The sequence below is a fragment of the Trachypithecus francoisi genome, unplaced genomic scaffold (assembly GCF_009764315.1).
Source record: "Trachypithecus francoisi isolate TF-2019V2 unplaced genomic scaffold, Tfra_2.0 Lachesis_group1, whole genome shotgun sequence".
Taxonomy (NCBI): domain Eukaryota; kingdom Metazoa; phylum Chordata; class Mammalia; order Primates; family Cercopithecidae; genus Trachypithecus; species Trachypithecus francoisi.
In genome coordinates this window covers 180,452,729-180,478,891 of record NW_022681454.1, presented here as the reverse complement: position 1 = coordinate 180,478,891, position 26,163 = coordinate 180,452,729, and the positions used below count along the sequence as shown (strand labels likewise).

The 26,163-nt window shown below is 42.6% G+C and overlaps 1 protein-coding gene across 5 annotated transcripts in view; it reads left to right on the top strand.

Annotated features, from left to right (window-relative positions):
• The window catches only part of FAT1 (FAT atypical cadherin 1), a 140,853-nt gene that overhangs the window by 53,283 nt on the left and 61,407 nt on the right, over window positions 1-26,163 (top strand). For all 5 annotated transcript variants that reach the window (XR_004438251.1, XM_033215936.1, XM_033215935.1 and 2 more), the window contains exon 3: window positions 11,393-11,707. Coding sequence is in view for 4 of the 5 variants with exons in the window: in XM_033215936.1 (XP_033071827.1) it covers window positions 11,393-11,707 (315 nt within the window). In the remaining variant the exon portion in view is untranslated. The remainder of the gene's footprint in view (window positions 1-11,392; window positions 11,708-26,163) is intronic.

Sequence of the window (26,163 nt, the reverse complement as noted above, 5' to 3'; positions counted from 1 at the left end):
TCTCATGAGACCCCATTTTGCTCTTCTTTTTGCTGCTTTTGCCACTTGTAGCATACCTGGCACATGGATGAACTCATTCTGTAGTGAATGAATTAAAACAGGTGTCAATCAGTAATGCCAGGTTCCAGATTAAGATCCAAGCCAGTACAAACAACATTAAGTCACTTGTTGATGAAGAGGATAGTATAAGGTACAGTTTTTTAAAATTGGTTGTGTGCGTGTGTGTGTGTTTTAGACAGGGTCTCCCTCTGTCACCTGGGCTGGAGTGCAGTGGTGTGATCATGGTTCACTGCAGCCTCAGTGATACTCCCACCTCAGTCTGGAACTACGGGTGTGTGCCACCATGCCTGACGGATTTTTTATGTATTTTTAATAGAGACAGGGTTTTGCCATGTTGCCCAGCCTGGTCTAGAACTCCTGGGCTCAAGTGATCCTCCCAACTCGGCCTCCCAGAGTGCACAGTGGTGGAATTACAGGCGTGAGCCACTACATCTGGCTGGTTTTGTTTTTTTTTTTTTTTTTTTTTTAATTGCCCAGGGTGGAGTGTGGTGGTGCAGTCCCAACTCACTGCAACCTCCGCTTCCTGGGTTCAAGCGATTCTCTTGCCTCAGCCTCCTGAGTAACTGGGGTACTACAGGACACGCCACCATGCCTGAGGCTAGTTTTTTTTTTTTGTTTTCAATGAGATTTCTTTCCTGAAGAGGATTTTTCCTTAAAACATTTCTGTTGATCTGCCACAAAACTTTTACAGCTGATTTACAGTTCAGAGCTCTAGATCTGCTACCTACCACTCAGTTTTTTAATAGTTAATAACAGTATTCAAGACTCAGTTATGATATTCTCAGAGTTAGATTCAGTATTGTTAGTATAATGCCTTATACCTACTTACACATAGTATATTTCAGTTAATATTAATTTAGCCTGTGTGGGTTTTTTTTTTTTCTTTCTTTCTTTCTTTTTCTTTTTTTTTTTTTTTCTTTTTTTTTCTTGGAGACAAGGTCTCACTCTGTTGCCCAGGCTTGAGTGCAGCAGCACCATCTCGGCTCACTGCAACCTTGACCTACCAGGCTTAAGCAATCCCCCTGCCTCAGGCACCCAAGTAGCTGGGACTACAGGTGCCTGCCACCATGCGTAGCTAATTTTTTTATTTTTTGTAAAGACGAGGTTTTGCCATGTTGCTCAAGCTGTACTCGAATTCTTGGGCTCATGTGATCCACCCACCTCAGCCTTCCAAAGTGTTGGGATTACAGGCCTGAACCACTGTACCTGGCTGCATTTTAACACATGAAGATGATATGATAAACATAGTAACTTCCTAAATAGAGAGCAATGTTGGATTCTTTTTTTATATCCTTTTTTCTTTTCTCTCCTAAATGGTCCTGGTCACGTGGAGTTCTTGAACTTTGTACATGGATCTGTCTGGCCTTCCTTTAGTTGAGTTATAATTTAAGTTCCGTCGCTCCTCCCCGCAGGCAAGTGCTGGTCCACCTTGGTGGATGTGTTACCTGTTTGTCCACTAACAGTGAGTGGTTGAGGAGAGTCAGACCTGACTGTGAATCACAGCTCTGCATCTCATAGTATCCTGTGGTTTAATGTATGGGCTCTGGAGCCAGTCAGGTTTGGGGTTCTGGCTTCTCTGCTACTAAAGTTGGATAACTTAGGATGACTCCCTTAACTTTTCAGGCTAAGTTATTAGATGCAAAGCTCTAAGATGACTAACTGGTAAGGTAATCCATTAATTCATTGGTTACTTTATTACTGGGTAAATAACTTTAGACCAGTGACTTTTGAGCCTTAAGCGTCTGCTTCTGAGTATGGAAAATGAGGAGAGACCACTGGGCTAACCAATGAATTGTGAAGATTAAACAATAGGGCATCTTAAAGCTTTTGCATCCAGTCCGTGTAAGGTGGGAAGAATAGTCAACGCTGAAATTGCATATCTTCTAAAATTTACAACAGACTTCTAGAAGCTTTGCCACTGGCAGGTAAAATATATCTTCTGTATCTTAATGCCTCCAAAGGCTGTCTTGTGGATGTAATTTTATCCAATTAATAGGTGTCCAGATGATAAGGTTTTCTACCCAAGGGTGATCTTCTTTAAAAGGAGAGCTTATCCACAAAAGCCATCATTAGCAATATTAATGATTCTGACAGGGAAGTCAGAACTTGGAATCGCCCCTCAACACAGTGGGATGACATGGTTTAGCAGAGCTCACTCTGGGAGTGACTCTTTGCACAGCTAAAGAAATCCCTGGCCTTGAAACATGATGCTTAAAATCTGATGATGCACTTAATTAATAATACGTGTTCGTAAGTTTGCAAGTCAGAAAGCTTCCTCAGCTAATTTTAAAGTGATTGCAGCAATTTTAATTAAAAGAATTGGTAGGTATATGTTTTAATTAAAATGATTTAAATAGGCAATCTAAATAATGGAAACAGTGACAGTTGCGTTTTTGCTTTTCCTTTTATCATTAACTTATGATCTAACTCTGGGCAATGTGATTATAGAATTTCTTAGACCTAAAGCTTTGTGTAAGTAGTTACATATATAATACTTTAGTGTAAGTTATCAAAGCTGCCAGAATATCCATTGTCATACATCTACTCAACTTTAATGAAGCAGAAATACTTAAAAGTGAAAGTACAATTAAGACATATACAGAAAAATAAAACAAGAAGGTTCTATACATAAAACCTTCTCATATTGGGCTGCAGGTATTGTTTTGTTTGACTTTTATTGTATACATTTTAAATACAGATTTTTAAATCCATGTTTACAGAAATTTAGAGATTAAAAAGTTGCTGTTCACTGGATTGATTTTATCTGCTGATCACCTTGTTTATTTCGGAACTTTTTCCTCTGCATGTATAATTGTGTGTGTGTGTTTAAAAAATTTTTTCTGAACAGCAGTAACAAACATCATATTTTATATATTATGCATGTACATTTTTCACTCAATTTCTGTATCACTGACATTCTTCCATGTAATTAATATACATGTCTTCTTTTTTAAAGCTGTGTATGTACCATCATATAATAAGTCCATTCCTTTTCCCGCCTGATACAATGAAACTCGCTTTAGCCCAGATTTTCAAATGTTGGGAAAACAGCGTCTGGCAGCTACATTTCTGGATTGCATTCAAGTCACAACTTCTCTGGTGAAATTTGCAGGTTGCGTTCAGTTGCCCCATAATCTTTGCTCCAATTGAGGGGCAGCCAGGGACTCCAAAACGTTTAGCACGGTTGTCTGGAACCTGACTTTTAGGGTTGAATCCCAGTTCCCTGCTAATGAACTGTGTGACCTCGGGCAAGTTGCTTGTTCTGTTTCCTCTCTATGAAATAGGATATAATAATGTTACCTACTTCTTAGGGTTGCTGTAAGGAGTAAATGAGCTGATGTATAGGAAGTTCTTCTCTGCTGTATCATGAGTCCATATATGCTGTTATGTTGCCATCCCCATCAGTCATCATCAGGCCTGTGAGTTTGCTCACAATACAGATGGCTTCTCAAAAAATGACACTCATGGGGCATCACTGGTTTTGAAATATTGGGTCATGGTGGTCACTGACATGACTTCAGTTAAACTGGAGAAAAATTATACGTGATTTACTGTATTTTTATCAGTAAGGGGGCAGAGGAGTACCTGTACGGTGCACGAGTATACTGCCTAGCAGTTTGGCCCATGAGGGGTGCTTCTTAGTTGACTTATTTTCTTTTACTTATTTTGACTTTTTTTTATTATCAAAAACATGAAATATTTATAGAAGTGGTCTCTAGCAATTAAAATTTTAATTATTAATATACGTATACACACGTAATAGAACATTCTATTTTTAAAAGTACTAGAACTTGTTTTTCTCCTTCTCTTGCAAAATAAACCATTAAACATTGGTCTTTACATATTCCTTATGTTTTATGATTAGCAACTCCAGTGAAGTAAATAGTAATACCTTATAAACTTTGGGTGAAAGGAAAGTAAAAAATGTTGGTTTTAGTTCTGAGAGCATTTCCTGTGTCATTCCCTGAGAAAGTAGACTGAATAGCCATTTTAGAGTCTTAAATGCCTTCAGCCCAGTAGACTCCTGTTTTTTCATTTCTTGTTCTATTTTAGTCCACAGTAATAACATAACTTTGCCAACTGATGGCAGAAGCAAGAACATTAAATGTATGTTTACACACACACACACACACACAATCTACTGTATTGTTTCTAAAAGAATTCAAATGTTTTGATTTATGAGATAATACTGCATGTCAAACTGGTATCGTTATTTTTATTTATTTATTTTTTTTGAGATGGAATTTCACTCTTGTTGCCCAGGCTGGAGTGCAGTGATACTATCTCTGCTCACCGCAGCCTCCGCCTTCCGGGTTCAAGTGATTCTTCTGCCTCAGCCTCCCGAGTAACTGCGATTACAGGCGCCCGCTACCTCGCCCAGCTAATTTTTTGTATTTTTAGTAGAGATGCGGTTTCACCATGTTGGCCAGGCTGGTCTTTAACTCCTGACCTCAGGTGATCTGCTGGCCTCAGCCCCTCAAAGTGCTGGGATTACAGACATGAGCCACCATGCCCGGCCCAGTTATTTTAAAGAAAGGCTAAATTGCAAAAATTTTGCTTTTTATATTAAACTCATGTTACAGCTTTTCTTCGTATATAATAGGCAAAACAAGTAATAATTTTTTCTTAATTTACAGTAGATTATATTTTGAATTAGATTGTTATTTAAATCTTTAGCCTTTAACATGTAAAGTTTCTTCTTATACACACATTAGGCTCTCTCAAGGTATCATCAAGATGTAGAAATATTAACATTATCAGTCTAAATCTAGTATTTAATGAAAATGAGATTAAAAACAGGTAAGTTCAAGAGAGTTTTTAATTGAAGGAGGAAACAATCTACATATTATGAGCCCTCATAGACAACCTTTTTAAAAAAATAAAACATTTGCAGAAAAGTGGAGCAGAAGGTGGAGTGCTCATGTAACTCCCTGCTCCCTGCCCTCCTTCTCCTGTTGTTGACATCTTACATTAGCATGTAAGATGTTACAATTAAAGAATCAGTGTTGGTACATTGTTACTAACTAAAGTCTGTAATACATGCAGATTTTCTGAGTTCTTACCTAAGGTGCCTTCTGTGGTCCAGGCTCTCACATGACATTTAGTTACCTCTCTCTGGGCTCCTCTTGCCTGTGACTGTTTCTCACCCTTTCCTTGTGTGTAGTGGACATCCTTTTTTTAACACCTGCTTCTTAAGCACTCACTATTGACCCGGCCTTGAACCAAACACATAACAATTCTTTGTCCTTAAAAAGTTTGCATTCTAATAGGGAGCTTAACAGTCTACTTTTAAAATTTGATTTTAAGGAATAATTGTTGTCTTTTAGTGATTAATATTTAATGTGACAATTCGGAGATGTTTAGTCTTTGCATAATTAGCAGGAAAAATTGAATAACCATTTATAGATTATGGTATGCAGCAGCAGAGAGACTGGCTGTCCGGTGTGTTGATGGTATATCTCTTCTTTTTCAGTGAGTATTGTTTTCATATTTGGGAAAATGCTTATTTTCAAAAGAGTTACTCTGTTTACGCTGAGGATATTGAATTGGAGAAAAGAGTTTCTAGTAGTCTGTTGTTGCCTGGAGGGAAAATATCATTAAAAGTATATCTCACATTTAAGGTTTTCTTGTGAATGAACAAAGCAGCTTTTAATACAGTTGCTGCCTTAAGCAATTGTATGAAAAGTTTAAAAAATTAAGTATGTAACATGATATATTGCACATTTATGGTGCTGGGTTGTTGCTGATGATAAGTATTTTTGAGCTGAAATAGCTGAGGAATCAGAAATAACAAGGCTTTGTTGAAAGCCTTGGCATTAAGGCTTGACTGGGAACCAAGGCCTGTTAAACAAAGAAAATAGGAAAATTCTCAGAGGAAAGGTATTCTGTGGCCATGGGAATTTGAATCAGTTAAATTATTTTTGGCAAACATCATAGCTGTAACTTTATTTTTGCCTTAAAAATTACTGTGTTGCAAGAGTCCTGTTCCACCTGTGTCGGCTGGAGGGATGCTGGCCTTTCCTGATCAAGGACTCTTCCTTAGCAGCAGCAGCAGCCAGCAGTGGCAGGGAGTGTAGGAGTTAGTTCAAACTTTGATTTACTTTTGAACCATTTATTGGAGCAACCCTATAACCTCTGAATAATCAGGCTGTGGAAAGACAGCAGTATCAGTTTAATTAAATAAGTGGACATTAATGAATCCTTCCATAAAGAAATTTTGCTGTGGGCTGTATTTTCAACTATATTGGTCAAGCTCTTTTAGAAATCACATTTTCCCCCTTCAGTCTAGTTCTTCACTGTATGCATATTTACAATGAGTTTCCATAGTGACATCTGGTGGTGGATTTGAAATCCTGGAGAGTATGTCTGTTTGGAATGATTAATATTCTTACTTAATAACTCCAAATTTCCGGCTTCTTTCAGATGTTTCAGGTTATTAACAACTTCATTGTATTCTCAAGGTTGGAAAGCTAGGCATTTATTCCTTCTGTAATGCTTCATTCCAGTAAAGGCGTGGCTTCTGATGGCACTGCTGAGTGGCACACGTAAGAAGCCTGTCTCAACCTGTCTTCTGTGCTCCAAATTCACATCATAGCATCACGCAGCATCACGACCGCTCTCACTGCCTGTGCATGGCAACCTCCTGACAGGAGTGGCGGAGTTTCCGTGTCACCCCTCTCGTGGCTCTGTTGCTCCTGGCGTCTGGCTGACGGGAATCCTGCGGAAGGCCTGGGCTGCACCCCTCGCTCCTCACAGCCTGGGCCCACGCACCTGCTGGCTGCATGCTGTGTTTGCTTTCAGAAAGGGAGAAGGAAGGGAGCGCAGAGAGGAGGAGATGCGGAAGACAGGAGGGAGAGCACGGAGGAGAGTGTGGGGGTGAATATACATAGGTGCCCAAACAGATGAGGTAGTGCATACATGTAAATAGAAAGATACCTGTAAAAACTATAGTTTTTGTTGGTTCCTTTTGTCTCCAGCATGAGTTTATAACCCACTATATAAAAAAGTACTTACTGAAAGTTGATTGGTAGACATTCATGGATGAAGAGAAATAGATTGGGATAGAGGTTTGAGAATGACCGCGGTTTGATTCACATCCAGTGACGGCTGGACGTCTTTATTGTATTTTTGTTTTTCTGTGTTAAAGGCACTAATTAGAAGTCTTCCTGATGGAAATGTGAACATATGTTTCCTTCATGGAACTGAGCTAACTGCTAAATTTACAGAAGAAATCAGTCTGTCATCTGTAAATGCCAGTTGAGGCTTTAGGGGAAAGGAAGGTAAAGTGTAGGAACAAGAACTCCTAGTGACTTCACAATGAAAGGCAGCTTTGGGTCAGGCGCAGAGACTGCTGGTGTATCGCTCCCTGCAGAAACCAGGGCCCCTTAAAGAATGGTTTGGGTCGGGATGAACCCCTGGTTAAGGAGATCTTCACTCTGGATTCTGCACTCCACATGTTTAGCTTCTTGGAGTTGGACAAGTCATTTCCACGTTTTTTAAGAACAAGGGGGTTGCACTGGAGGGTTTTGAAGGCGTTCCCAGTCTGATGCTTGATTTTGAGATGGCGAAGGCTAGCTCTACCCTTGGTCTTTCTTTGCACATGTCTAGACTCTCACTCAGCCATCCTGGACCTTCGTCCTGCCCCCGATGCAAGATGGGAAGCTCAGGGCTTTGACTGAGAGATCTCGGGCTAGCGCGATAGGCCCACGGGAATTTCTTCCCCGGGCTCCTGAAGAGTGTATCTTGCAACTGGGTTGACAGGTTAAAAAGCGGAAAACAAAGTAACTTGGCCTGCTTAAGGCGTCCCTCCACCCACTTTGTGCCTATACAAAGGTTTTCTGCAGTGACTAGAATAGCGCTTAGGTACTGAACCCCGAAACTCTGAGCCGAGTCCTCAGATCCTCTCCTCTCTGTTGTCCTGCACGAGTGAGGAAGACCCTTCTTTCCACACTGGGAAACTCCTCATGGCCTTTCCTCATGGTTGTAGCCCCACCAGGTCCCCAGCACCTTTGGTGTCCGACAGTGTTGCTGTTGATTGACGGGGGTGACAGCCCACCGCCCGGTGGAGAAGACCCTGAGGCCTGGAGTCCGACGGTCCGGCTCAGCTCCAGATCCCACCAGTTAGCTGTTGACCCTGGCCATGTTTCCTCGTCACTCCAGGGCTTAAGCAAGTTTCTTAATGGATCTAAGCTTCTCTTTCCTCATGTTTAAAGTGGGGATGAAAATCATGCAACTTCCATGTTGTTTCAGTGATTTAATGCACGTAAAGCATCTAGTAACGTGATTGGCGTCCATGAGGAATCTGAGAATTTTGGTTAGAAGATGAGATTCTTCGACGTGCCCTCCTTTCCCTTTGGCAGTTGAAATTTATAGTTCTCCTTAAGTTGTATTCAATAATTTTTTTATCTTACAAAGAGGTAATAATTAAAATGCATCGAAGCAGAAGCTTATCTCAGCAGTCACGATAGGCGTTCTAAAAGTACACAGTCATGAATTCATGCAATAGGAACATCCAGCATCTCACTTCGTTCGTATTGACTGTTTCACCTGCGAATTACGCAATCCTAGTTTTCTCCCATATTTGAATAGAGCCACTTTGTCGCGTCAGTCTTAACCTTTAGTAATATCCACAGATTACCGGGGACTCTGAGCGTCCCTCCTGATGGACGTGGCCGTCCCCCACCCCCTGGTGGTGCAGTGGCTGGGTCGGCAGGGACCGCTCCCAGCAGAAGCCATCTCAGAATTGCACACTGCAGTCTGGACGCTTATGGCCCAAACTAGAAATAGGGCACGATGGAAAATCGTAGCTGTTTCTGTCTGTGATTGCACACCTCAGATGTGCTGGTGATATATTTCCATTTCGTATTTCTTTTTTCCCTTGAGATGAGAGAAAGCTATTGTGTAGGAGTGAACATTTAATACATTCCTGCTGCATACTGACATTTGAAACAGATGGATGAAGTAGGACGTTTGACTCACCTTTCCCGAATTACCACATTAAGTTTTGCTTACTCTTTTGTCATAACAGCCATAGGACTGACAAGGATGTTGCTGGTGCTGAAGACAGAGATTTGTGGTATCCACACTCCAGCTCTGCCATTCACCGTGGCCCTGGGAAGGTTCCTCATCTCTCTCAATCTGAGTTTTTCATTAGTGAAATGGAGCTAATAGCATCACATATCTAGGCAGGCTGGATGTAAAGATTATAGAAGATAATGCATATGAGACACCACAGGGCCTGACATTTAGTAAACACTGAGCAAATTGTTTCTGTAATTATCGTTTTTAAATGCCTGTATGTCACATTTGGAGGGGCACATTTTAAAACAGTGGATAGAAGCATGAATTGGTGGAGGATTAGAACTCAAAAAAGGTAGATAAAAGCACCATGTACCTGTCTTCTTGAGATTTTCTAATAATACTTCACCTGTCCAGTGAATTTTATTGCATTTTAATGAAGTGGCAGCACACAGGGGGCGCTGTGCACGTTTTGTTAATGTGTGATCCTCCCGGAGAGAACATTCTGTTATCCTCTGACGTCTTTGTATCTGTGGATAGGTGTGATGACTCAGAGAAGCGGAAAGGTTATTATTTGCGCCTACAGACAGATACAATTTTGCTAATTTAGCAGACCAGTTGAGTGTGGGTAGGTTATGCTTGGGTTAGAGAACAAGGGAAATATGTTTGAGCTCATCTTCAGTTGTCTGCTGTGCAGAGGAACCAGTTAGGTCCTTTTTGTTTGGTTCTGAGGTTTCTTCCATGTTTCTAGAAGCAGTATTATACAGCCTTTCTGAAGGTTCAGTATGAATTAATGAAGCAATAGCAAATCATTGTAATGCTTTTGAATGGCAGTAAAGATTCGTTAATTTCACATTTTATTTAGCTAAGTTTTCTATTTTTAAGTTGTAAGTCCTTTTGGGGGTATTAGATATAATTATCCTTCATTCAAAAAATGAGTTTTTCTGATATTAACCTGGAGTAAGTTAATATTTAATTTTGTGTGATCAAAATTATGAATTACAACAGTGTATTTTTGTCAACCAAACGTGTCATTGCTGAGCACAGGTGAAATTGGTAATTGGTTATTTTTCTCACAGTATTTTGCGTTTAACGGGAAACTTCAGGGATTCTAGAGCTTCAGCATTTGCAGAGTCCAGCCTGTACCATGGTGTAGAACACTGGGAGTATCATTAGTTCCGAGTGATCAATCCGTGAGAAAACGTGCAGTGAGATGTTTTTGGTAGACAAAGGGCGAGACTGCATCGCTGAATAAAAAGGTGGGACTTGCCAAAGAGAAACGGCTATTTCTGCTTCTTATCCCCAGAGGAGGTAAAATCCTGTCTTGAAGTTAAGTTTTGACTGGTTTCAGTGGCTGGACCAAAACATTACAGATACTCTAACCCTCTTTGTAATCATCTAATTTCATCTCTTGCTAGTTGACTTACTAAGAAATGTATCCTAGTTTGGGTCCCAGTTGAGGACTTTTCTCTATCAACCCTGTATAAGATACTTTGGGATTTCACTTGTGTATTTAATACATTATTGTGCTTTATGTAAGGTGCTGGGGATACTGGTATTTAAGATGACGTGGCCTCTGCCCTTTTGGAGTTTATAGTGTAGTTGAAGAGTTTATATTTTTATAGCATGCTGGTTGTCTTCCCATTTGTTTGAGGCGATTGAAAGAAATGGAAGGATCTCAACACTCAGGAGATCTGAGCAGCCCGTTATTGTGGACTTTGAAGGTTGCACTTTGTTGCCTTTGCCACTGTGAGAAGGAGTATGTGTGCAGACCGAGCTGTCCGGAGGATGCTGCTGCTCCTGCCTTTTTCCTTAGACAGTGGCCGCCACACGCATACAGCGTGGGGAGCCGGGTTGCTGGACTGTGGGGTCTGAGATCTGGGCCATGGCTCTGGCGTCCTGAGTAGCCTCCAGGAAAGTCCAACCAACTATACACTTCACGTATCAAAAAATGAAGTGTTGGGCCGTTGGATGATCTCTTAGTGCTCACCTATTTTGAGACTTCAATGAGATAATATTTTTAAAGTGCTCCATTTAGTGCCTGACACCTGATTCTGATAACAAACACTTTCACAGCCTGTATGATGTGCCAAGTGTTCTAATCATTATACGCATGTGAGTTGAACATGCTATTGTTTTCTCCATTTTAGAAGAAAGGAAGCTGAGTCACAGAAAGTCTAGTGACCTTGCTCAAGGTTATGCACCTAGTAAGAGGCATAGAAAGCCCTCAGTAAGCCGGAGTTGTTGACACTTTCTCAAGCTGGCAGTTTTGGTTGTTGACGTGCTGCTTTACGTTTTTCTTATTTCTCTCTAGGTGTCATAGAGACGTCAGATCAACTGGACCGTGAATCGACCTCCCATTATTGGCTAACAGTCTTTGCAACCGATCAGGGTGTCGTGCCTCTTTCATCGTTTATAGAGATCTACATAGAGGTTGAGGATGTCAATGACAATGCCCCACAGACATCAGAGCCTGTTTATTACCCAGAAATCATGGAAAATTCTCCTAAAGATGTGTCTGTGGTCCAGATCGAGGCATTCGATCCAGATTTGAGCTCTAATGACAAGCTCATGTACAGAATTACAAGTGGAAATCCACAAGGGTTCTTTGCAATACATCCTAAAACAGGTATGTGTTAATACTGCTATATGCAATGTTCATGGTTATGCTCTTCTGTTAGGGGGAAAAGTAAGAATTAGCATTTATCTGTTACATACTTTTGTTTTTTGATAAATTGTTTTCCTTTTGAATTATTCAAATAAGCCTTTATTTTGGATAAAAATTTAGCCTAACCGGGTGCGGTGGCTCACGCCTGTAATCCCAGCACTTTGGGAGGCTGAGGCAGGCGGACCATGAGGTCAGGAGATCGAGACCATCCTGGCTAACGTGGTGAAACCCCGTCTCTACTAAAAGTACACAAAATTAGCCGGGCGTGGTGGCAGGTGCATGTAGTCCCAGCTACTCGGGAGGCTGAGGTAGGAGAATGGCGTGAACCCGGGAGGCAGAGCTTATAGTGAGCCGAGATGGTGCCACTGCACTCCAGTGACAGAGCGAGACTCCATCTCAAAAAAAAAAAAAAAATTAGCTTTTTTAACTTTGAGTTTGCTTTTATAAAGCTATTTTACGATTATGCTCATTAGTAGGGTTTCACTTTCAGGTTAAAAAGCAAACATTGTTATTTCAGTAATAGCTCCTAAATTAGTGATATATCTTAAATTTACAGCAAATTCTACTGCTGCTAAGAATTTGAATTGTCCTAAGTCCACTTTTTGTAAAGAATATTAAAAGAGTTTATTTCACAGTTCGCTAGTTTTGTAATGTTTTAAGGTTCTCCAGTAGAGCAGTGCTGTATGTGCAGGTGGTAAGGGATTGGGATTAAACAGTTTTCAGACTGGAAGCGGTTGCTTTCCTGAAGTGACACTCCAGGCCTTTTGCTTCTAACATTTTTTCCATCGATGTCTATGACTGACTCCCCTGCTTCCCAGAAGACAGCTCCTTGACCTCAAGATCCTCCTCCAAAATTTTTATGAACTTCTAATCTTTGTTCCTTACTGCACAAGTGATAACTGCATTCACCCTCCTTGTGAAATAAAGGAAAAGTGAGCTAAAAACTAAGTGCTGAAAAATCAGAAGGCATGGTCAAACGTAAGAAAGTCAGAAGTATGTAAGCATGGTGAGGATGACTTTGGAGTCCAGAATGTATGCCTCTCTAGTGGCAGTCCCAGACCTCGAGAGAGAGAAATCTAGAAGTAAAAGCCTTGATAGATGCAATGTGAGTGTGAACAAAAACTCTCAAAGAGATGTTTTCCTATCCTCTTCCCAGACCCCAACAATCATCATCACAGAAGATTTCTGTGAACAAGTGTGTGCTTGGGGGGCCGGGGGGAGATTCCACGCACACCAAGCAGCGCGCAACCTGGGAGCACTCTCATTCAATTCTGACGTGTTTTTTTCCCGGGAGACAGCCTCAGATTCTCAGTTCCCGAGAGTGTTCCCTTCTTCCCCCCAGTTGCAAGCCCAGGCCTCCGAAACTCCTGATGGACCCGCTCCAAGTGAGGGTTCCCGTGACCTCTCTTTGGGTTCTGTTACTTTATTAGAGCAGCTAACAGAACTCAGGGAAACGCTTACGTTTACCTGTTGATTACAAAGGATATTTTAAAGGATACAAATAAACAGCCAGATGAAGAGAGACATGGGGGCAAAGTCTACAAGGGTCCCACGCACAGGCCCTTCTGTCCCCGTGGAGTCGGGGTGCGCCACCCTCCTAGCGCCTGGATGAGTTCTTGTTCACCTTCCTGTAGCCTCCATGTGTTCAGCGGCCAGAAACTCTGAACTCTGCTTTCTTGGGCCTTTTATGGAGACTTCATTACCTAGGCGTGATTGACGCACGGACAGCCTAGGACAACATGTGGTTGACAGAGGCCTGTCTCCTCAGATCCTTCTTGGCCTCTGTCTGCAGTGTTTCCACCTCCAGGATATGGAGCGGGACCCTCTCTGGAATGAGGGGCTTATGACGCACAGTCAGATCGGAGTCCTGCCTTGGCAGGTGGAAGGAGAGTGGCAGGTGGTCTGGAGAGAGATTCTGTTTCCTGAGGCAAAAAGTGCTACAACATAACCAAAGACTGTAACGGGTATGGGAGTGACAAGCCAGAAACCATGGACGGAAACAAATATACACCCTTCCACACAACACACGTGTGTCATATCACAGGTGGCAGTTCAGGACCAGAACTACCCCTACAGCAATTTATTTGATGAATTAGGCTAAGCAGTGTTTTCCATTTTCTTGTGTCTTCTCTCTTTTAGATTAGATTAAGTCCTCTGTGAAGAGATAGATGAGCAAGCAGTAAATATTATTTTGGATATCTAAGCACATGGCATAGGTCTGGACATAATACATATTTGAGGAGTAGGAGGAAGAAACTGAGGAGATGATACAGCTTAGCATTGCTGTGGGGAGCCTTGAAAACCCTGGGTTCTTCTTGGGCCCCAGAAATGATGATGTGGCTGCTATGGTAATGTCTTGTAGAAACATGATTAACACGACATTGCCTCTCCCCTTTAAATCTCTCTATTCTGACAACTCTAAAGAAAAGGTGTTTGCAACTCTGTGCTGTTATCTTCAGCAGGAGTAAACCCTCTCCAGGTGTCCACAGCCAGCACCCCAGCCCTGGTGGGAGTACAGGCATTCTGCTGGCAGGGCAGCAGGAGGAAATGCAGTGGAGTGCACACAACACAGAGGCTTTCTTTTCTTACGAGTTGAAGTCAGGTAATAGTGGAGGATACCATAGTTAGTACACAGCAGTATTTGTTGTGAAGTACGTTAAAAACTATGATTAGTAAAGAAGTCTCAACGTTCCACAAATCACCTAAAGTCTCTGAAGATGAAGAACCATATTTTAGCTTGGGAATTATTAATATAGGAAATACAGCTTCATAAGATCGGTTTCTAGATGATTCTCTTCCCCCAACTCAGCAGAAAATTGGGGTGTGATCCTCAGGACCCAAAGTGCAGGTGCCTCATCTTCTCACAGCCTTTAAAGCAGACTGACTTTTCACAGGTTGGTCGGTATCATGGCGGCTTGATTGGGAAGGCTGATGAAAGTCTGTCTGGCAGAAAAAAGTGCTTGAGAGTTACTGACCCATCGCACCACCTGGAGACCCTAAATCGTGTTACTTACTGATTAATGGCTGAGCAAGGAAATCACTGGGCTGGAAATCAAGAGATCTGGGCCATAGTCAGGCCTTCCCTCTGGGATCCTGGGGCAAACTGACTTCCGGGTCCTTCGATGTTTGTGATTCGGGGTGTTTCTGCACCCCTGTTAAGGCTTGTGTGTGTAGAGTGCGGGAGCGCCCAGGGTCGTTCAGGGGACAGGTGCCACAGCTGCTTCCACTTGCAGGTGTTAGAGTTGCTCTGTTAATGAATGTAAGACAGTCAAGAATCTAGTAGATTGATAAACTTGTGCCTTTGAATAAACAAATTACAAATTTGCTGGAATAAAGTGGGCCTACTTGTTTCTTAGTGGGATACATGAATTTGGGACCCGGGTGATTATCCTCAGTGTCCCGCAGCCTAGAGAATGCTTCAGTTTATCATCGTTTAAAGCGTTTGTTTGTGCATCAGGTACAGTCACGCGTGGCTGAATGCCAGGGATGCATTTTGAGAAACGCATCATTGGGCGATTTTGTCATTGTGTGGACAACATAGAGTGTGCTTACCCAAACCTAGATGGCCTAGCCTGCTGCACACTCCGGCTGTATGGGATGGCCTGTTCTAGTCTACAGACCTGTATACCATGATCCTGTAGTGAACACTGCAGGCACTTGTAACACATTTGTGTGTCCAACATAGCTAAGTATAGAAAAGGTGCAGTAAAAATATGATATTAATCTTTCACAGCCACGATCGTATGTGCAGTTCGAGCGTATATGCAGCCCGTGGTTAGCTGAGACATCATTACGCAGTGCATGGCTGTATTTATTTACCGAACTTTGAAATTATTTTCCTAAATCTTTGAAAGTTCGTCGTCTACAAAAGTGAAATAACCAAGAGGAACTGGTGTGTGCAGCAGTGTGGCACAGGCTCTCACAGGTCCGGTGGAAGTGTGGCACAGGCCCTCACGGGTCCAGTGGAAGTGTGGCACAGGCCCTCATGGGTCTGGTGGAAGTGTGGCACAGGCCCTCATGGGTCCGGTGGAAGTGTGGCACAGGTCCAGTGGAAGTGTGGCACAGGCCCGGTGGACGTGTGGCGCAGACTCTCATGGGTCCGGTGGAAGTGTGGCACGGGCTCTCATGGGTCTGGTGGAAGTGTGGCACAGGCCCGGTGGACGTGTGGCACAGACTCTCATGGGTCTGGTGGAAGTGTGGCACAGGCCCTCACGGGTCCAGTGGAAGTGTGGCACAGGCCCTCATGGGTCCAGTGGAAGTGTGGCACAGGCCCTCATGGGTCCGGTGGAAGTGTGGCACAGGCCCTCATGGGTCCGGTGGAAGTGTGGCATAGGTCCGATGGAAGTGTGGCACAGGCCCGGTGGAAGTGTGACACAGGCCCGGTGGACGTGTGGCGCAGACTCTCATGGGTCCGGTGGAAGTGTGGCACGGGCCCTCATGGGTCCGGTGGAAGTGCCAAGAGGAACAGGTGCGTGCAGCAGTGTGGCACAGGCTCTCACAGGCTCGGTGGAAGTGTGGACAGGCTCTCACGGGTTTGGTGGAAGTGTGGACAGGCCCTCACAGGCTCGGTGGAAGTGCGGCACAGGCTCTCACGGGTCCGGTGGACGTGCGGCACGGGCTCTGACGGGTCCGGTGGAACTAGGAAACTGGCAGTGGGTGTGGCTGTGAAGAGGAGGGCCTGTGGAACAGGTACTGGGCTGATTGTGAAGGTGGTAACAATAGATTGATGGAGAGGAGGTAGAAGGTGTTTTTATGTTGGGGGCAATTTGAAGGAATGGTGAGTTGGAGACCAAGAAATAAGTGTATAGGAGATGGCTACACTCAATGGAAAACCTCGAATGCCAGAATAAGGGTGAAAGAGGTTATTTGTTATTTTTATTAATAAAACTGACCACTTTTTGAGAGTCGGTATAAAGTGCCTTGCAACATTTTGGATAAACTTAAGTAAAATGACCTTACTAAAAGTCTTTTTGGAAAAGAGGAAGAGATCTCCGCAATCTTTTTCTCTCCTTACCCTTTTGTCATAGTACAACAAAATATTTTAAAAGCCACAACCAAAAACCTTGCTAGGAGTGGGTTTAGTGAGTGATCTTATGAATTTTGTGCTCTAAACAAGTTTGAGTGAACTTTTTTGAATGCTTTTTCTCTTCAAGATTTTTGTGCTTAATTGTGGTGCCAAGAACTGTCTGCATTTCAGACCATTCTTCTTATATTGTTTACAAGTGGGGGGACAGTGGGTTTTCATTTTTAGGAGATACAAGTGGAAGACCATATCCATTTTCCTTTTGTGATATATACGCTTTTGTTGACAACACTAAGTTTTATAACATTTTTTGTTTGTGTCCATTATTAGTTATAGGGTAAATGTGCTTCTTTTAACATAAGCTGCACACTTGTTCCAGGTGGAAGAGAGACTGGAGCATAGAATTCAGATTGGCGCCCTGGCAGCTCCAGCGCCTGCAAACAAAAGCATCACAGCTTTGTGGTGTGTCAAGTACAGAGAAGAAAGGGAGTCCCGAACAAAAGGGACTAGTGTGAGCTTCTCATGTCTCATTATTCACGAACAGCCTCTGGAAATCGACACCACCCTTGCAAAGAGTCTTTCTAAAGTTAGTGCTTTGAACTTGGAGGAGTTGATAGCAACTTACAGTTCACATTTATTAATAATTTTGAAGTGTTACTTTTAGACATGTGCGTCCTTTAGAAGAGAACACGGTCTTACTCTCTTATCTGTATGTTTGATACTTTTCAAGTTTTTGCTACAAAACAAGTATTGATCTTTATTTATTTATTTATTTTTATTTTTTATTTTTTTTGAGACGGAGTCTCGCTCTGTCGCCCAGGCTGGAGTGCAATGGCCGGATCTCAGCTCACCGCAAGCTCCGCCTCCCGGGTTTACGCCATTCTCCTGCCTCAGCCTCCCGAGTAGCTGGGACTACAGGCGCCCGCCACCTCGCCCGGCTAGTTTTTTGTATTTTTTAGTAGAGACGGGGTTTCACCATGTTAGCCAGGATGGTCTCGATCTCCTGACCTCGTGATCCGCCCGTCTCGGCCTCCCAAAGTGCTGGGATTACAGGCTTGAGCCACCGCGCCCGGCCTGATCTTTATTTTTAAAAAGCTTTTTTGAGGTGTAATTGACTTACAGCAAATTGCACATATTTGAAGTCTACAAATTGATAAGCTTTGACATAGCTTTTACACCTGAGAAAGCACCACCACTCTCAGGCAGTGCACACCCATCATTCCCAAAGGTCTCCTCACACTTCTCTGTATTCCCCCTTCCAGCCCTCCCACCTGCATCTCTAGTCGACTGCTGGTGTGCTTTCTAGCACTAAATAATAGTTTGCATTTCCCAGAATTTTGTATTAGTGAACTCACATGGCATGTACTCTTTTTGGTAAGGCTTCTTACCATTCGCATGTTTATTTTGAGATTCATGCATGTTTTAGCGTGTATTAGGACTACGTTTCTTTTCATTGCTGTGTATCCTTTGTGTAGATAGATTAATTTGTGGATCCACTCACCTGGTGATAGGCATTTGTATTGTTGCCAGGTTTTGGCTGTTTATAAATAAAGCCGCTGTGAACATTGAGTACAAGTCCTTCTGTGGACTCATACTTCTGTTTCTCTTGGACATCACCTTGGGGTGCACAGCTGGCTGGAAACTGTCAAGGCAGCAAGCTGCTGTGATCGCGGCTCTCCCCTCGTCTGTTTCTCTCAGGGATCCCTGACTTTCTTTGCCTGATGTCTAGTGTCGTGTCACCTGCCAGTGCATTCATTTTGTCTGCTTCTTGGTGGTTTTATGTTAAAGCGTAAATCTGATCCCCTTACTAGAAGTGGAAGGTCAGCTATTGCTTTTAAATCAGAAAAAGATGCCTTTTTAAGTGTAGAAGTTCCGTCAATATGTATGCACTATAAACACCTTCCTTAATAAACAGTGAATCTTCTTAACCAGGGTTTTTGTGTCTTTAAGGAGTAAAAACTGAATTTGTAGGTTTATTTTAAATGGAAACTTAGCAATATCCTGGGTATGTTTCTGGAGTTTGTGGAAATACGGATATGTATGCACTTTTTGTCCCTCCCAAATTGTGCTGTTGTGTTGTACCCAGTAGCCAGAATGGCACTCCTCAGTCCTCTTTCCCCAGAGTACCGTTCACATCAGTTTACTCTGCTCAGCAAGGCCAGAAGGCAGATGTATGTTTGTGATGTGTGTTGGTGATGTATGTGCATGTGTGGGTAGCACACCTCATAAATTCTATCACTTGTTTTAAATAGGTAATGCAATCACATGGTAAAACATGCAAAAAGTACAAGAAGATACCCAGTGAAGTTTTACTTTTACCCAGTTCTCCAGACACTCAGTTCCCTTCCTTAGTGTATTCACTCTATTTTCTTATTTTCTCTATCCTGAATGCTGTGGCATCTGGGCCCTCACTGAGTGGGGAAGGACTGCCCCTTCCAGGACTCGGGATACAAATGACTGGTGCAGGACCGTGCCTTTCATACACAAGCTGGCCAGTCCGGAGTCCCGCTGCTCACCACCACCTGTGTCATACCCCAGTCATCTCAGAGCCAGTGCAAGACTACTGGGGACAGCTATGCCCCAGAGCCTTTGAAGTTGCTAAAACCAGCCAATCCGTAGTGTCTCGCCCCAGCCTTTCTGTGAGATCCTCAGTCCAGCTTTCCCGGTTCCTTCCACCTCCAGACCGACCCTGGCACGGTCCCGTGTGGCCCAGTACAGCCTTTGCCACCTTCAGTGGGGGTGGCGTGGCCTCCTCTCGGGGAAGTACCAAACTGCCTTTTCACTGGCGGTCATACCTCATCTGTTGTCTCACCATACCTGAATAATAAAATGTACTACTTAAAGACAGCTAGTGTTTGCATTTTCTTTCACTTGTATGCAGGCAAGAAAGAATATATTGGTTTTTTCCTCACCTTTGGACACAGATAGCGTACTGTATACATGGATATGCATCTTGGATTTTTCTGTAACAGTATTGGATGCTGTGCTTTTAAGATCACCTTGGCCGGGTGTGGTGGCTCATAGCTGTAATCTGAGCACTTTGGGAGGCTGAGGCTTGTGGATCACTTGAGGTCAGGAGTTTGAGACCAGCCTGGCCAACATGGCGAAACCCTATCTCTGCTAAAAAACAAAAATTAGCTGGGTGTGGTGTTGCACACCTTAATCCCAGCTACTTGGGAGGCTGAGGCATGAGAATCGCTTGAACCTGGGAGGCGGAGTTGCAGTGAGCCGAGATCCCAGCTGTGTGCGAGGCTGAGGCATGAGAATCGCTTGAACCCGGGAGGCAGAGTTGCAGTGAGCCGAGATCACACCACTGCACTCCAGCCTAGACAACAGAGTGAGACTACATCTCAAAAAACAAACAAAAAAACCCCAAAACACCTTATTGTGGTTACCGATGAATTTGACACATTATTATAGGAATATGTATGCATATCCATGTACCTTTCTTTCACTGTCCATTTCACTGATCTACTGATTTTATCTAATCAATGTTTACTTTTTACCTCTTCTCATTCATCTTCCTCTTTGAGAACAAATACAGTAAGAAAGACTTTTATTTATGACTTTAAATAAATTTATTAGAAAAGTTTAGTAGTTAATGGTACAGGGCATCTTCTTTGTGTGTGTTTTGTGTTTGTGATATCTGTGTGTCTATATGTGCATCTTAAAAGGGTTTAGGCTCTTTAACAGCTGCTACCTGTATTTCTGTCCTCTTGAGATTTTAAATAGGTAACAATCACATAGTACACAATTCAATATGTATATACCATAAAAACCTCATTTGTTAAATAGTGAATCTTCTTAACGGAGGTTTTGCGTTTTGAGTTTCAGCTGCATGTTTCTTAGGTTTTCAACCTTCATCGATCCTGTAGAGTGATTTTTTTTTTTTCGAGACAGTGTCTCACTCTGTCGTCCAGGCTGGAGTGCAGTGGTGCCATTTGGCTCACTGCAGCCTCAAACTCCTGTGCCCAAGATTCTTCCTTCCTCAGCCTCCTGAGTAATTGGGACCACAGACATGCACCAACACGCCCAGCTCATTTTTATATTTTTTGTAGAAATAGGGGTCTCGCCGTGTTGCTCAAACTGGTCTCCAACTTCTGAGCTCAAACAATCCTCCCGTCTTGGCCTCCCAAAGTAGGATTTTTACAGGCATGAGCCACCGTGCCCAACCTGTGGAGTGAAAGTTTCCTATGTTTTGGAGGGTGATCCTTACTCAAAATCCCGTCTCATTATCGTGGAGCACATTGCACTGTTAGCATCTTGTTGGTCCTGCTGGTTCGTTGTCTTTGAGCAGACTTGGATCAGCTATCTCATGCCTGTTCCCTTGGAGAGCTGAGCTGGAAGGAGACAGCCCAAGGGAAACCAGGAAAGCCTAATTTTCCTTCTTTTGCCACCTTTTTGTCTTATTCTCTGAAGTTTTTTTTATACCACTCTTCCACCTGTCTGCTTTGTCTTGCCATCACTTTTGGATAGGGCTGGAACAGAACTTTCGTTAGGAGTCAGAGGAACTTGACAAGCGTGTCTCATCTATTACAAGCAGCTTCCACAGACTTCATCTTTACAAGAGCCCTGTGAGATGGTTACTGCAGATACCAGTAGCCTGCTGTGTTCCTTATTGACATTTTCTTCATTTTACAAATAATCTGAAGACTTCACAGAGGTCAGAGCTGCCAGAGGTCAGGCAATGTGAATTTCCTGGCTGCCGCTTCTCAGTGCGTGGTGCCAGTCTCCATCCTGTGCCTTTGCGTTTGGGTGTGAATGTGGCTGTGCAGCCAGTTTTTCTGCCTCGTATCTACTCTTTGTATTGAGGGATTCTGTTTCATATAATAGGTGCTTTTCAGGCTAATCTTATTCCTATGGTGCCATCAGACCAAAAATGGGAAACTTTTAAGTAACACTAGATTTTTAAACTTAGTTTTATGAACCATGTACCGCAGGGGTCATCAAACTGTTCCTATAAAGGGCCACACAGGGCTTTTGGGTTTTGTGGGCCATTCAGTCTGTGTCACACCACTCAGCCTTGTCACTGTAGCCCAGACGCTGCTGTAGATGATATGGAATGAGTGAGCGTGGCTGCGTTTCAGTAAAACTTTATAAATAAATACATAATTCAATAAAATTTGAATTTTCTGTCCTTTTCATGTATCACAAAAGTTTTTTTCAACCATTTAAAAATGCAAAAGCCATTCTTCACTAGCCAGCCACACAAAAACAAGCTACCGTGGTTTCCTGACTCCTGATGACTTGATGTATTTACTGGTGGGACTAGTTAAGCAATTTCGTTGATTGCTAATTTTTTAAATTATTTTGAAGGGATAGACTTTTATATTTCTGAAGTAAAAATTGAATCCCTCCCATTGCCGTAAGCAAGAATGCTTAGAAAGGATTATTTGTATTTTGTTTCTCTTGGTTGTTAATAACAAAATTATTCTTTAAAGAAGAGCATTTAGAGTATCAGTTATCAAGGTTGAGATCTCAGATAAGATTTCACAGGTTGGTTAGTAGACTATTAGGTCTCTTCTACATTGGGAAGTAATTGTTTCTCACTAGAAGATACATTTTCCTAGATTTTGAGGTTTTCATACTTTTTTTGTGTTCATGTGTCCTGTTAAGAAGTTTTCAGAGCTCCCAATTTCAGCTCAGACACTTGGCTCTAAGTATACGTAGCAGGTCTTTATCGGTTCCCCCATTTTGTTTATTCTCTCTGTGTTGAGATGTTATACTCAGATTACTCAGTTTCCATTTTGTATGCTTTTTAGAGGACAGCGTTATACAGTGGTCTGTTTTTTATTTGCTTCTTTACATGTAAAATACTGTAGTGTAGAATTATTTATGTTTACTGTAGGAAATGTGATTTGTGATTGCAGACAGATTGGGTAGAGATGTGTAGTTTTTGTGTGATAATCCCTGAAGCATGTAGTAAAGTTACAAAACGGTAGAAGAGCTAGTAGGTATACTGGGTGCCCATCATGTGTTAGTCCAGTAACACTTTACAGCTGTTTTTTTCTGAACCAAAGTAAATGGCATTTTATTGTGGCTGGAACAAATACTGAACAAAGTGCAATAGGAAATAGCTAAAGCTGCAAACAACTTCCAAGGGTTTCCGGTAACATTTGATAGCTGCAAAGGAAGGAAAGGACGGGCCAGTCACATTACAATGGCAGGAATTCATTAAAAAAAAAAATTACCTATTTGCAGTCTTTTTACCAAGATATGCAAATATTTTAAGGAGGAATCTGTAGATTTTTTTCCTACCTCTTTCTCATGCTCATTATTATTTTATAAAATAAGTGAAGTATATTATCCCCAAAGTTTGCAGGAAGTCACATTTTATTCAGTACATTTCTGCCGATGTTGATGATGACAAGCTTTTTCCTCCTTAAATCGGTTAACTTGAATCTTTATGATAAATTCTGTCAGGAGCATTTGGTTTTTCTATAGCTGCTGAATAGTATTTGCTAAAATTATAGTTAAGATTTTGCATATGGGTACCCGAGATTAGTCTTTTTATGTCAACCTGATGTTAACCTTATAAAATGGATTGTGTACCCCACCCTCTTCTTCTGACCCTGCTATATCCGACATTTATAGGATCACTGAAGGCATTTCCCTGTAAATTGAGTTTTGCCGTCGATCTTATGTTTTAATGCCATCAGTTTTCAACAAGAAACAGCTAGTGAGATAGAATTGAAACCAGAAGAGACGTCTGAAGACTGTAGGGCACAGGCTCCCTGTATGACTCCCCGTGTGACTTTAGACTAGTCGTTTGATTCATTTTATTAGTGTTTTCTTTGGAACTCTGAAAGTTTGATCCAAATGAGTTCTGAGCGGCTTTCCAGCCTTGCCATTCTATGAATAGAATTCCATTTTTGGCTCCACGCCTAATCCTGCCGGCACCAGTACTGCAGTGACAAACAATAGCTGCCCAGATGGCCACAGCTGCCAAAAGAGCTCACAGCAGGCTGTGGTGAAATGCGGTCTTAGAACAGCACCTAAATAAAGACACGATGGCGCTGCAGAGGATCTCGCAGCTCACGGTCTAGAGCTCTGAGGGGCTGGATGCTGAGTGATAAGTGAAGGAAAAGTTGCATGTTCGCTCATGGCCAGCAAGGCAATCTGTGTTTTGCAGAAGCGGAGGACCTGATGCCTCCCCGCCAGTGGGCTAGTCGGCTTGTCGGCTCTGCGTGTTCCGTGGTGACTCTGGTGTATGTTTCAGGGGGATCCAGCATTGGCTCAGGTCCTTATGGGCCAGGACCACCCTCATTCATTATTGTATCCACTGCAGAACCAGGCATGATACTCATGAAAGATTTTTAAAAGCAGCCACATTTGAAGGATTTTTCCTTTCACCCGTTGGAAGAGGAGGCAAAGCAGTTCAAGCAGACAGACGCTGCTCTTGATGCCGTTTCTCTCACTCCCCGCTCACCTGCACCTTCTGCCCACCCCACTGTACAGCTCTCAGGACTGCACCGTTATCTCTCAGTCACATACGCAGCCTGGGTCTGGGGCCGTTTCCTTTTATTTAAGCTGGTTGGGTACAGATCGGTGGACTAGAATGTTCCATGGATGATGTGTTTACAAAGGGACAGGCAGGTGCTACCTGGAGTTCCACAGTTAGAGTCTGTTATTTCTGCATCTCATGGTGCTTTATTTTACTTTAATACTTCATTGTAAAAACCCAAATAATGACCAGTTGTGTGGCCCTCTTTGTTTTCCAGGCGTCTGGTGGGTCCCTGCATTTTTCTGGTAGCTTTTTTACCTAACTCAGAGCAAGCTCTCTTTCAACACTGAACCGCGGACTTTAAAACAATTTTTAGGAGCCCAAGATTTGTAACACGTGCCCTATAAAGTTCTAAAGCACTTTTACTTAAATCTCCAACCTCTCATATCTTCCCTATTTATGTAATTTATGTTCATTTTTCCTGGTATGAGGCCTTTTTCCTGTTCTTTGTTCCGTATAACAGAAGCAACAGGTATGGTTAAAATCGGAAGGACAGTTTGGGTAAACATGGGGTGAGCACAGGTAAGTTTTTCTGACTAAAGATAACATTAGGCAAATTATTTTTGCAAAAAGATTTTGATGAAGTCACTGTACCCTGAGGCCCGTGTTGCTGGTGGAGTGAGCTCCCGAGGACACAGAGGCTGTTTTGCTTGACTCAGAATTGAAGCATCTGTTCTGTCTTGGTCCTTACATGAAACAGCTTTAGAATTGGAACTTTGTGTGTTACAGGCATTAAGCTAGAATTTATTAATATGAATAGAGTTACTAAATCAATATTTAGGGAGTTTTTCTATTATGGAGGGGGAATAATATACTCAGAACTGATGTGTAGTTTGCGTCATGTTTTATATATTCATAACTGAAAACAAGACTTAGCTGAATTGTGGTTCTCAGCCAGCGATGTTGAGGTAGCCCCATTCCAGAGCCGTGACATCCTGCTCTCTCCTCCCCTGAGGGATCCTGCTCTCTTCTCCCCGAGGGATCCTGTTCTCTCCTCCCCTGAGGGATCCTGCTCTCTCCTCCCCGAGGGATCCTGTTCTCTCCTCCTCTGAGGGATCCTGTTCTCTCCTCCCCTGAGAGATCCTGCTCTCTCCTTCCCTGAGGGATCCTACTCTCCCCTCCTCCTGAGGGACCCTGCTCTCCCCTCCTCCTGAGGGACCCTGCTCTCTTCTCCTCCTGAGGGACAGCATCATGACTCGGCTTGGGAATTTTATTTTTTTTAAGTGATCCCACATCACCTTTGGAGCTGAGTTACTTGTTTAATCCTCTGCTTTTTGTCTCATATGTAGAGTGAGAAGCCTACAAAGCCATAAAACATTTCAAGTGAAGACACTGATAAAATACAGAAAGTAATAAAAGTGGCTATCTCTGAATTACAGAATTGTTTGCCAGTGTTACCCAGTTCTTTTAGAAAATATGTTTTCAGTACTTTCATTTGCTGTCCAAATAAAAAGATGTATTCATGTGTATATCCAAACTCATCAAATTGTATACATTAAACATATGTAGTTTTTTATATATCAGTTATACCTCAATAAAGCCATTCATTTTTTTAAAAACAGGTATATTTCCCTGAGGCTACTTTCCATAAATTTAAACGACAGAGGTGGATTCTCTCGCAGTTCTGGAGGCCAGAAGTTTGAATTCCAGGGGCCGTGAGGGCCTCACTCCCTCTGAAGGCACTGAGGGAGGACCCAGCCTCGCTTCTCCTGGTCTCCAGGCACCTGCTGACTTGTGACAGCACCACTCCAGTCTCTGGCTTTGTCATCAGATGCCCTTCTTCCCTGGGTCTCTGACTCAAATCTCCCTCTACCTTTCTCTTAAAAAGATTCTTGCTCTTAAATTTAGGGCCACCATAAATCTAAGGTGGTCTCATCTTGAGGTTCTTAG